Here is an 11,983-nt window from a genome sequence, read left to right as displayed (position 1 = left end):
AAGTCTGAGGCAAAGCGGAAGGAGCTGGAGGAGAAAATGGTTTCTTTGCTGCAAGAGAAAAATGACCTGCAGCTCCAAGTGCAGGCTGTGAGTTTATCACCAATAATTTATCACTCAGAAAATGGATATGTACATTCAGACTGTTCTTTATGAACAGAAGGTCAGACTGTAGAAGACCAGAAGTCATATATTTGGGGAATTATCTGTCATATGTATGTGAAGGTGAGGAAACAAACGTCTGGCAGTGGTGTGATGAGCACTGACAGCCAGGGCAAAGAAACAGGGAGAAACTGGGAGTCAGTACTCTTGCCTTCAGAGGAAAGAGGCAGATGTAGCTCATAAACATGACATACTCAGGGCAGAATGCACCCCCAACTCCCCCTGAGCAGGTGAATGCTGCAGGATCTCCATCTCACCAGGATGGAGAACTATGAATTGATTTTGGAGTATAAATGCAAACTGGAGTTCAAAGTGGCACTCTCTATGTTTTAGACTGAAATGGTATGAATCAATAACTTAAATGGTATGAAATCTATAATGAAGCAGAAGTTCTTGGGGACTTTGAAGATTGCAGTGCTTTTTTGCATTTCTAGTCTGGATTTCATATTGTAGTTCCAGTATAAACAATATCCTGTGGTAGTAAAATTATTAATATTTAAGATTGAGAGTTCTAGCTAAGAAGTTATCTTTATTAAAAGAATGCTCCTTTGCACTAAAAGCCATTTTTGCATAATATTTGTGTCAGTTCCCCAAGATTCAGACATATCGCCCCCTGAGCTCCCTTTTCTCTGCCAACTGGTTGCAGAGACCCAATTCACACACTGTATCAGAAAAAAAAGAAAGTGGTGAGGAAAACCAACCCTCTCAATGTTAATAAAGATAAGTATTTGGAGGGATATTCTACTTAAGTAGCTTGTTAACTGCAACAATTCTAAGGAAACGAACAGTAAATAACATGACTATGTGGAGAGACTGGTTCGTGGTGGAGCTTATAGGAATGGTACACCCAGATTTATCTTCATCTATATGGAGAATTGGAAACAATCATGGACAATTTAACATTTGGTTGAAAGAAATATTCTCTAAGTAAAGAACTTCATGGCCAGACCTCTCAATCTCAAATATTAATAATTTTGCCATCACAGTTCCATGAACCTTGTAGACACAAAGGACTGCACAAAAATAGAATATTGCTTAAAAATATAAGCAAAAATATACTTAAATATCACTTTACAAAGTCATCTAAATCTACCCTATAAATAACCTAATTTGCCAACTAAAAATAGAACACTGTATTAATTACAGTTATTTGAATATTTCCATAGAAAATGGGCACCCCTATGTCATCTGTTTTCCTTAGTATAAGAAGAATAAATTACCCATTGGACTTTCTTATATATCTTAAGATATGTTCCTTTCAAATTCCTTTGGGACAAAACAAATTCATGATAAAAAAAGTCCATCAAAGAGTAAGACAAGGCATTGATCAGCTGAAACCAGCACATGCCACCCCAAATACAGCATGGAAGGGACACCCCTGATTTACCCCACTTGCCTAACCAATAGCATTCATACATTTATAGAGAGAGGATTCTTATTTCTCTTCAATTACTGTTGAGACTATCAGACCCTTTATTCCCAACTTCATAACAGGTTCAGAAGGATTCCGTTGCCGAAGGATAGATACTTAATGCAGTGTTTATGAACAAAAACATCTCTAAGCCCCCTCTCCTCTAGGTACATGAGAAATTCTCACAACTACCAAAACTCTGAGACACTATTAGGACAGAGAAAATAGTTTAGAAATCAATATTGTTTAACCTGAAAAGCTGTATAATGCATCCCAGGGAAACAAACAAACAAACCAACAAAACCAAACACACAAACAAACAAAAAAAACAACATCAAAACCAACCCCAAAACAATCAACAAGATTAAAGTTGCTTCAACATACACACTTACTTACATAGAAAAGTTCAGAAAACAAATCAAGAAAATCTGTGTCTCTCCCACAGGAAGCAGATAGCCTGGCTGATGCTGAGGAAAGGTGTGACCAGCTCATCAAAACCAAAATCCAGCTGGAAGCCAAAGTTAAAGAAGTGACTGAAAGGGCTGAGGATGAGGAGGAAATCAATGCTGAGCTGACAGCCAAGAAAAGAAAGCTGGAGGATGAATGTTCAGAGCTGAAGAAAGATATTGATGACCTTGAGCTAACACTGGCCAAGGTGGAGAAGGAAAAACACGCCACTGAAAACAAGGTATGAGGCAGAAAATCTCACCCACACTCCAGAAAAGAGCCCCGTGCTCTTCCAGGACTTCTGGATCTACTTCCTTGATTTACACTTGCTCCCTTCTTCCTAAAGGTGAAAAACCTCACAGAGGAGATGGCAGCCCTGGACGAGACCATTGTCAAGCTGACAAAAGAGAAGAAAGCCCTCCAAGAGGCCCATCAGCAGACCCTGGATGACCTGCAGGCAGAGGAGGACAAAGTCAATACACTGACCAAAGCCAAGACCAAGCTGGAGCAGCAAGTGGACGATGTAAGCACACGGACACAGAGCAGGAACAGACAGGTATGGAGTTTGAGCTGGCTGGTGGAGCACTGATGGCCTTGTTCTGTGTAGCTGGAAGGGTCCCTGGAGCAAGAGAAGAAACTGCGCATGGACCTGGAGAGAGCCAAGAGGAAACTGGAAGGAGACCTGAAGCTGGCCCAGGACAGCATCATGGATCTGGAGAATGATAAGCAGCAGCTGGATGAGAAACTGAAGAAGTAAGTGTGGCCCTGGGGCACCTCCGTGCTGGGCTGCAGCTCTTGTCTTTTTCCTTTGAGCTGTAACCCACTTTGCTTTGCCCAAAGGAAAGACTTTGAAATCAGCCAGATCCAGAGCAAAACCGAGGATGAACAAGCCCTGGGCATGCAACTACAGAAGAAGATCAAGGAGCTGCAGGCAAGTATCTGCTCCTCCCCCTGCCTGCCCCAGGCTCGGCTCAGGGAGGAGGAGGGCACGGGTGTGAAGGGTCCCTCGTGTTCTCCAGGCCCGTATTGAGGAACTGGAGGAGGAAATCGAGGCCGAGCGAACCTCTCGCGCTAAAGCAGAGAAGCATCGGGCTGACCTGTCCAGGGAGCTGGAGGAGATCAGCGAGCGCCTGGAAGAAGCAGGAGGGGCGACGGCAGCTCAGGTGGAGATGAACAAGAAGCGGGAGGCAGAATTCCAGAAGATGCGCCGGGACCTCGAAGAGGCCACGCTGCAGCACGAAGCCACGGCTGCCGCCCTGCGCAAGAAGCACGCGGACAGCACAGCTGAGCTGGGGGAGCAGATCGACAACCTGCAGCGCGTCAAGCAGAAGCTGGAGAAGGAGAAGAGTGAGCTCAAGATGGAGATTGATGACTTGGCCAGTAACATGGAGTCTGTCTCCAAAGCCAAGGTATGCAAAAATAGACTGAAAACCACTGGAAAATTAATTCCATTGAAATACGTCTTTTCAAATTATGGCCTGCTTACCATCTAACTCCCTGTCTCTCTATGGACCTGTGTTTCTTACCTTCTAACACCAAGGAACATTCCAGACCTTGCAAGTCTGTTCATGTTTTTCTGCTTAGAGTCCTGCTCTTCAGAATAAGAAGGCATCTAGATCCTAATCTTCTTTCGTTCTCTGTGACCTCCACAGGCAAATCTGGAGAAGATGTGCCGCACCCTGGAAGACCAGCTGAGTGAGATTAAGACAAAGGAAGAAGAGCATCAGCGCAAGATCAATGACCTCAATGCTCAAAGAGCTCGTCTGCAGACAGAAGCAGGTAACACACCACCACATCTCTCTGGAATGGAACAACCTGTAACTAATGATAACAAAAAAAGGAATGAAGCTTTGCTCAAGTTGATCTAGTCTCTGTGATCTGTTATATAGTGCTTAAAAGATACATTGACTTAGTATTGATTTTAAATTGCAGTCTGCCTGTAAACTTTCTTAGGTGAATATTCACGCCAGGTGGAAGAAAAAGATGGTTTGATATCTCAGCTATCCAGAGGCAAACAGGCATTCACTCAACAGATTGAGGAACTAAAGAGACATTTAGAGGAAGAAATAAAGGTAAATGTATTTCCAGTAAGGGGGTTGACTTTGGACTGAGGTTCTGTTTTCTTTCAGGATATGTCCTACTCTCACATAAAATCAGAATGTTAGCCATATCAGTTTAATTTTTGAGCTATCAAACAAGATGGACAATTTTGCCACCTTAATCTCTAGTGTGGGAAGGGAAATTGAGGAAGACATCCTCTCCAATTTGGATACTAAGACAGAGAAAAACATTTTTAGGTCTTTATTCAGATTTATAACGGTATATAAAAAAAGATTGAGATATATCTAAAAATAAACTGTGCGTCTTAGTCTACTTTTCTGAGCTGAAAATTTAGAGTATATTTAGAGTATATTTAAAGGGATTCAACAATTTATAGGTGTCATTTAGAATTTATCCATCATCTTTCCTGAGAATACTTTCTACATTCTGATGAATGAAGTGATAAGAAAGTTCTCTATATGTGAAATCAATATGCTATTTTCCCATGGGTTGACTTTAAATGTCAGATGGAAAGACTCTTCAACCACTTCACTTCGTGAAGTTAACATTCTGCGGTCTCACAGGAAATTAATTGTCCCCATCCAATTGTCTCCCAAGGCCAAGAACGCCCTGGCCCACGCCCTGCAGTCCGCTCGCCACGACTGTGACTTGCTCCGGGAACAATATGAGGAGGAGCAGGAAGCCAAGGGGGAGCTGCAGCGCGCCCTGTCCAAGGCCAACAGCGAAGTGGCCCAGTGGAGAACCAAATACGAGACGGACGCGATTCAGCGCACGGAGGAGCTCGAGGAGGCCAAGTACGTGGGGAGTGGGATGAGAAATGACTGCAGAGACTGAGAGCGGTCAAGGGAAATGGGAATCTCTGAGTGGGTTGAGACAGGGCTGGGATGAAGGCAGGGATATACTTGTCATTGGGTAACTGTCATCAGGTCTTGGTCCGTGGGGGAAGAAAGATGCACAACACACAATAAGGTGATGAGACACAGTAGGGTGATGAGACAGAGACATGTCTGCCTGCTCAGCGCAGCAGGCAGCCTTTATTGAGATCGCTAACCTCTACTTTCCCACACACACAACATAAACATATTCTCACAAAAAACACCCAAGAATTCAAGCATCTGCACATTACCAAACAGTCTTAACCTTGTACTCTTTGCAACTCAAGGCTGTGTCCATGGAAACTATCTAATTAGTTTCACTGTTCCCATGGAACACGGCCTAACTTTTGCAATACCTCAAACTTCTCAAACTTCAGTTGTGGGGCTGCGACTTCACCCCACATATACTGTCTTTGTGGTGAAGGGGAGAGGAAGGGAGGAGAAAAAAGAGTATATTGGAAGGGAAAGCACAGGCTTTAGGGCTAGAAGTGCAAAGACAGGCTGAATGGACACAGAAAGGATAGATCCTTTAGGATCTGTGAAAAGTGCTCAGCTCAAAACCCCCAACGTGGCCAACTGCCCTCTCATGGCAGTGCAGAACTGACTCCCTTCTAAGCTCTAAGCTGCCACTGTGCTCATCTCCTCCCAGGAAGAAGCTGGCACAGCGCCTGCAGGATGCAGAGGAACACGTCGAAGCTGTCAATGCCAAGTGTGCCTCCCTGGAAAAGACAAAGCAGAGGCTGCAGAATGAAGTGGAGGACCTGATGATTGATGTGGAGCGATCCAATGCTGCCTGTGCTGCTCTGGACAAAAAGCAGAAGAACTTTGACAAGGTCTTTTGGGCTCCAGCCCTGGGACTCCTGGGCACAGCCTCCCCCCGGGATGGCCACATCCCCACTCACGCCCCGTTTCTCTTCAGATCCTGGCAGAATGGAAGCAGAAGTATGAGGAAACGCAGGCTGAGCTGGAGGCCTCCCAGAAGGAGTCTCGCTCCCTCAGCACAGAGCTGTTTAAGATGAAGAATGCCTATGAGGAGTCCTTGGACCACCTGGAAACAATGAAGCGGGAGAACAAGAACTTGCAGCGTAAGTCCCTGGCCCTCTGCTCCGGGATGGGCTTTCTCACAAGCTGAGCATTGCTGCGGGGTCTGTGCCTGCAGCTCTGCAAGGATGCCTGTCACCCTGGTGGGACAGGGCCCTTCCCATTCTGCTCTGGGCCTGAGCAAGCCATTGGTCTTTGTTCCCACAGAGGAGATTTCCGACCTCACGGAGCAGATTGCAGAGGGAGGAAAGGCAATTCATGAGCTGGAGAAAGTCAAGAAGCAAATTGAGCAGGAGAAATCTGAAATACAGGCTGCTCTGGAGGAAGCTGAGGTACCCGACCAGAATCATTGCTGTCTGCACTAAATGTGTGAGCAAGGAAGAAACAATGCTAAAAAGGCCTTGCTTCTGCTCTGTTCTGGCTGCAGAGGGCAGCCAGCTGAGACTCCCTGGAATATTCTCTAATTCCCTAGAAAGCAAGCAGTAGGTTTTTCAGTGTTCCCCATGTTTGTGTCCACTTGTCCAGGCCTCTCTGGAACATGAAGAGGGGAAGATCCTGCGCCTGCAGCTGGAGCTCAACCAGGTGAAGTCTGAGATTGACAGGAAGATAGCAGAGAAAGATGAGGAGATTGACCAGCTGAAGAGGAACCACCTCAGAATTGTGGAGTCCTTGCAGAGCAGCCTGGACGCTGAGATCAGGAGCAGGAATGAAGCCCTGAGATTGAAGAAGAAGATGGAGGGAGACCTGAATGAAATGGAGATCCAGCTCAGCCATGCCAACCGCCAGGCTGCTGAGGCACAAAAGAACCTGAGAAACACACAGGCTGTGCTCAAGGTCTGTTCAGCAAAGCTGCAGATAGAGAGATCCCTGATATTTTTGGCCCTCAAGCGCACACCGATGCCTTGTAATTCCTCTTGTCTCTCTTACAGGACACCCAGATCCATTTGGACGATGCTCTCAGGACCCAGGATGACCTGAAGGAGCAGGTGGCCATGGTGGAGCGCAGAGCAAACCTGCTGCAGGCTGAAGTTGAGGAGCTACGGGCAGCCCTGGAGCAGACGGAGCGGTCGAGGAAAGTGGCTGAGCAGGAACTGATGGATGCAAGTGAGAGAGTTCAGCTCCTCCACACTCAGGTTAGACTCATGAGATTCAAAAACCCATGAGCCTTTTTTTTCCTTTACAGATTTTCAGCTGTGCAAATTCTTAAATCAATAGCTGTGATAAAAAAACTTCACCTTAACCAGAATTAGTAAACTTGTATGAAGAAATGGATTACAGCTAAATGAGTAGGATTGCATCAGCAGTCAGAAGGGCTTCATCAGATTTTAAGAACTCTCTGCTATCTTGCTGTGTATGACCTCACAAGATGCATCAGGAGAATCTTAATATTAGATATATAGAAGATAACGTTACATTGAAACAATACATTCCTAAAATAAGTGTTCTCTTTTGGAACTAACTGGACAAAATATTTGTGGCTCAACAGAACACCAGCTTGATCAACACCAAGAAGAAGCTGGAGACAGACATTTCTCAGATTCAGAGCGAAATGGAGGATACGATCCAGGAAGCCCGTAATGCTGAAGAGAAGGCCAAGAAGGCCATCACAGATGTGAGTCGGGGCTCCTTTCATTGCTGACGGGGGATGTATTCTCCCCAAAATGTCTCCAGCCCCACAAGGGCTTTGACCTTTTGCTCCGCTCAGGCGGCCATGATGGCAGAAGAGCTGAAGAAGGAGCAGGACACCAGTGCCCACCTGGAGAGGATGAAGAAGAACCTGGACCAGACGGTGAAGGACCTGCAGCACCGTCTGGATGAGGCCGAGCAGTTGGCCCTGAAGGGAGGCAAGAAGCAAATCCAGAAGCTGGAGGCCAGGGTGAGTAGGGCTGTGTTGGTGCATGAGGGACCCCGTCCCTTGGAGAGACACCCCCAGGGAAGCTGCAGGGATGGGCTTCTCATTGCAGGTGCGGGAGCTGGAAGGGGAGGTTGATGCTGAGCAGAAGCGCAGCGCTGAAGCCGTGAAGGGCGTGCGCAAGTACGAGAGGAGGGTGAAGGAACTCACCTACCAGGTAATGGCCCCTGTGGGCATCTGCAAAAACTGAAAGTGTTTGCACCTGATTGCCAAGGGGAATTGCTACCTGCCATAGCGGGGGAACCGATTCACTCTTTCCTGTTTGCCAACTGCTTTAGTCTGAGGAAGACCGGAAGAATATTCTCAGGCTGCAGGATCTGGTGGACAAGCTGCAAATGAAGGTGAAATCCTACAAGAGACAATCTGAGGAGGCTGTAAGTATCACTCTGAGTGCTTGGCAAGAAACACTTTCCCAGAGGGTAGCTTGGCCCCTGAGGAAGCTTGGCCCAATAGAAGAAAGTTGGACGGTGTCACTGGTCAATAATGGAGTTCTTCAAGTTCTCCAAAAGGCTCCTAAATCAGCCTCGCCTTGGAGAACGAAATCAATGAGTCACTAACAAGACTAATAAGAGGGCAAATGTACACAGCATTTTCTGCATCAGGACAACAAAGCAGCCTGTAAGAAGGAGTCTTATTAATGGTAAGGATAGTACAGTATATTAAGAAGTTTTGAAAATAACTTAGTTTCAGATTTTTGATAGCAGACAGAGAAGGTGTTGGAAGTATCCTCCCAAGCCACTTTGCGTTCAGCTCTTAGAATTGTGCAAGGACCCTTTGCCTGTTTCTGGGCGTGCAGCACTCAGGGAGGAACTGAGGGAATCCTGCAGCCCCTGAATTTATGATTGGCTGAGCGTGGCTTCTTCACTGTGGCAAACAGTCCATCCCAGACAAGAGCTTCTGGACTCAGTGAGGGGGATCTGTGAGAGGGGCACTGAGGAGTTCTCAAGGATCTCACTGAGACTCACGGATAAGCTGTGGTGGGTGGTGGATGGAAGTTTGTGCCCTCCCCCAGGCCAAGGCACAGGAGCAGCGACACCCCTGCCCTGAGCTCCTCACCACCAACTCCTTCCTTCTCTCAGGAGGAGCTCTCCAATGTCAACCTCTCCAAGTTCCGCAAGATCCAGCACGAGCTGGAGGAAGCCGAGGAACGGGCTGACATTGCAGAGTCACAGGTCAACAAGCTCCGAGCCAAGAGTCGGGAGTTTCATAGGAAGATAGAAGAGGAAGAGTGAGATTGTCATGAGGTACAAAGTGACCTGCGGGCTGCACAAAATGTGAACCCTCTGTCACTTCCTTCTGCAATTTACCCACCTCAGTGTCTAGTGAATAAAGAGTAGATTCCTCTGCAAACACACCATGACCAGTGCCTTCTTTGGGTTTGGTTTTCTCACCATACTTGGGATACTGCATTGCAGAACAAGACTCCTTACTTTTTCCTGGTTAGGAAAGGGGAGCTGATGCAAATATTGGACTGAGGACCTGCAAACTTAGAGGCTGGCCATTCCTGTGGAGACTCCTCAAAGTCCAGCCTGTGCTCTCTTTTGTCCCCAGCAGCTCCTTGTCCTGCTCCTGCCTTCACATGCTCCTAATGCTTCTCCCATTGTCCTTTCAGCACAAGTTCCTTCCCATGGGAGAGGCAAGAGAGGGTGATCCCTGTCCTTTTTCCTTTCCCTGCCCATGTTTCTGATGCTGGCACTCCCCAACACTAAACACCCACTCCTAAGTAATCAGAGGTTACAGTGCACCGCACCATCAAGGACCAGCAGTTCCTTGACAGAGACAGTTTTAGTCACCGCGAGCACGGTTACAACATACTGACAGTGCCTCTACATTGTGCCATCTCCCTTACCCTGGGTTCCCTCAGCTGCTGCCACCGCCTGCTCCCAGTTTCCCCTTGAGTGGGCAAACAGCAGAGCCCTGCCTGGGGCCCTGTGCTGGAAGGACTCTCCCTTAGTACCCACCTCTCGCACAGCACATGCACCAACACACCTCCTCAACAATCACCTCAGAGGTCAGCCTTGGCACCTCCTGCACAACAGGCTGCACGTGGCACTGTCTCAGACAAGAGAAAAGAAGAAAACAGACGGGTGCAGCCCTCCATTCCTTCCTCCCATTACTGTCCCTTGTGAGCATTGGTGAGGAGAACTTCTGTCAGTGCTGTCAGTGCTGTATCTCAGCAGAGAGCAATGGGAGGTGGTTCTTTAGGGGCAGACCTCAGCCTTCAATCACAAAGACCTCAAGAAAGCCACCTAACACCTGGCCAGACTAGTCCTCTCTGACAATGGCTCACAGCATGCATTGATCTGCCACCACAGGCAGGGCCTCTTGGCCTTAGCCTTTGCCTGCCCAAGCCCACCTGTGAGCTGACTGCTCCTCTTGGGTGGCAGTCCCACCTGCAGGCATCTCCAAAGCTTCAGGGGGGGCTGGGTAGAGTCTAGATGGTACACAACATCCGTGAGTATCCCTGTTAGCTGGAATGGCTGGTGCAAGCATTAACTTCTGAGACTCTCTGAAACCCTGCTCTACAGACCCTGCACCATCCTTTGCCTCCCATTGCCTGCACCGAGAAAGCTTGAGGATGTGTCACCAGAACGAAGGAATGCAGCCAGCAAAGTCAGGCAGAAGGAAGAGAGGAGCGAGCCCTGGCCCTACTGGCAAGTGGAACACCTGGAGAGTTTCTTTGATGACTTGTCCAAAAGTGCTGTCTCAGAGGGCACCGGTGTGAAAAGGCAGTCAAGTCACTGAAGAAGCAGCTCTCACATCAAGGGCTATAACTGTGTCTGTTCTGACTTACCACTGCCTTCTTTAGACTGTTTCTTCCTCCAGCCTCCTGCCCCTTTCACTTGCACACAGTTACATGCCCTCTGCTATCCCTCCAGCTCTCACACATGTGGCTGAAAATGAAGCAGGCAGCTACGTGAAGACATCATGTGTCTCCTTTCCTCTGCAGTGACAAAGGCCCAAAATAGCCCTGCTCTCCTAAGACTCCTGCTCAGGGTCGTGCCTGTCTGTGGGCATGATTCACTTCCACTAATAGTGCCTGAGACATTCCTGGGAGGGTAGGCTGCCTTCTGTGCCTCAGTGCCATGTGCTGCCGTGCAGGAGCTGGACAACTGTGCTGTGTCCCAAGACAGCAGATGCTATTCTTATCCCAGGGAGACTTGCTCCAGCACAGCTCCATTCCCAGCTGAAAGGTTAAAGGTCAGACTGCGGCCCGAGCGTGCTCTCCCTGCTCAGAGTCTGAATCCAGAGTGGCCCCTTTGGAGCCTGTGCAACTGTGCTGTGCCAACCCAGCACCTGGGCGCTGGCCCCTCTCTCCTGGGACGTGCTGTCCCACAGGGAACACAACAGCTGCCCAGGTACTTCCAGCAGTCAGCTGGGGCTCACCGGGGTCGAGGGGACATCCCCTCTCTTGTAAACCTACCCATGGAAAAGGCGGGCTGGGCTGTAGCTCTGAAAATGCAGCATTTTCCAGCTGCCACCCTGGAGTCCCGGTCTGGGTGAGGAAGAAGGAAGAAGGCAGAGGCAGGGCTTGCTCCCAGGTTCGGCAGCACTGCAGGGGCCACATCCCTTTGCTCAAACTGTGCTTTCCCAGCTCTCGCTGAGCGAAGGCTGCAGGGCCGAAGCCCAGACATCCCTCGAGGGCCACGGCAGTATCTGGGCTGAAGGAGGAGCCCTGGCCAGGCTGGTGACCGTGACACGGCGCTCATGGAGACCCAGCCCCGCCCGCAGCCCGACTGCCCGGGCCCTCTGGAGAGCTCCGGAAAGCCCGTTCCTGCGGGCTCCGGCCCCGGGGCCACCGGACAGAGCACACCCAGAGCGGGGCCATCAGCTGGGCCCGGGCTGTGCCTGTCGCCTCAGCCCTGGCGCTGCTGCTCTGACGGCCCCGGCCCCATCAGCTTTATCCTCAGCCTGGGCCTTGTCACCCGACACGGAAGGACAGACAATTTCCTTCAGGGATCCTTAGCAGAAAGACGATGGAATTATTGCCGGGGGGAGCCGGGGGTGCCTCTCTCGGCCCCACCCGGCCCCTGTCAGTCCCAGGGAGCTCAGCGGGGCGGCCCCGAGCTCCCCCTC

At 48.9% G+C, this 11,983-nt stretch overlaps 1 protein-coding gene across 1 annotated transcript; it reads left to right on the top strand.

Moving 5' to 3' along the window:
* The first annotated feature begins 6 nt into the window (after positions 1 to 6).
* On the top strand, positions 7 to 9,260 carry LOC113980307 (myosin-1B-like). The gene is made up of 19 exons (XM_027707532.1): positions 7 to 87; positions 2,016 to 2,258; positions 2,364 to 2,540; positions 2,625 to 2,770; positions 2,858 to 2,948; positions 3,037 to 3,426; positions 3,670 to 3,796; positions 3,971 to 4,089; positions 4,676 to 4,872; positions 5,603 to 5,786; positions 5,873 to 6,038; positions 6,202 to 6,326; positions 6,520 to 6,828; positions 6,924 to 7,127; positions 7,481 to 7,606; positions 7,700 to 7,870; positions 7,959 to 8,063; positions 8,185 to 8,280; positions 8,986 to 9,260. The coding sequence occupies exons 1-19, from the start codon at positions 37 to 39 to the stop codon at positions 9,136 to 9,138; spliced, it is 3,180 nt and encodes a 1,059-aa protein (XP_027563333.1). The 5' UTR covers positions 7 to 36; the 3' UTR covers positions 9,139 to 9,260.
* Positions 9,261 to 11,983: the final 2,723 nt, after the last annotated feature.

Source organism: Neopelma chrysocephalum, unplaced genomic scaffold (genome assembly GCF_003984885.1).
Source record: "Neopelma chrysocephalum unplaced genomic scaffold, ASM398488v2 Primary Assembly neopelma1_93578, whole genome shotgun sequence".
NCBI lineage: Eukaryota > Metazoa > Chordata > Aves > Passeriformes > Pipridae > Neopelma > Neopelma chrysocephalum.
Note: the sequence above shows the minus strand (reverse complement) of the source record. Positions and strands in the feature narration are given on the sequence as shown.

Excerpts from the sequence above, each read along its gene's own strand:
- LOC113980307 (XM_027707532.1), top strand. The coding sequence starts at position 37 with ATGGTTTCTTTGCTGCAAGAGAAAAATGACCTGCAGCTCCAAGTGCAG. Across the intron at positions 88-2,015 it reads TGCAGCTCCAAGTGCAGGCT|GAAGCAGATAGCCTGGCTGA; the intron begins GTGAGTTTATCA and ends TCTCTCCCACAG. Across the intron at positions 2,541-2,624 it reads TGGAGCAGCAAGTGGACGAT|CTGGAAGGGTCCCTGGAGCA; the intron begins GTAAGCACACGG and ends TGTTCTGTGTAG.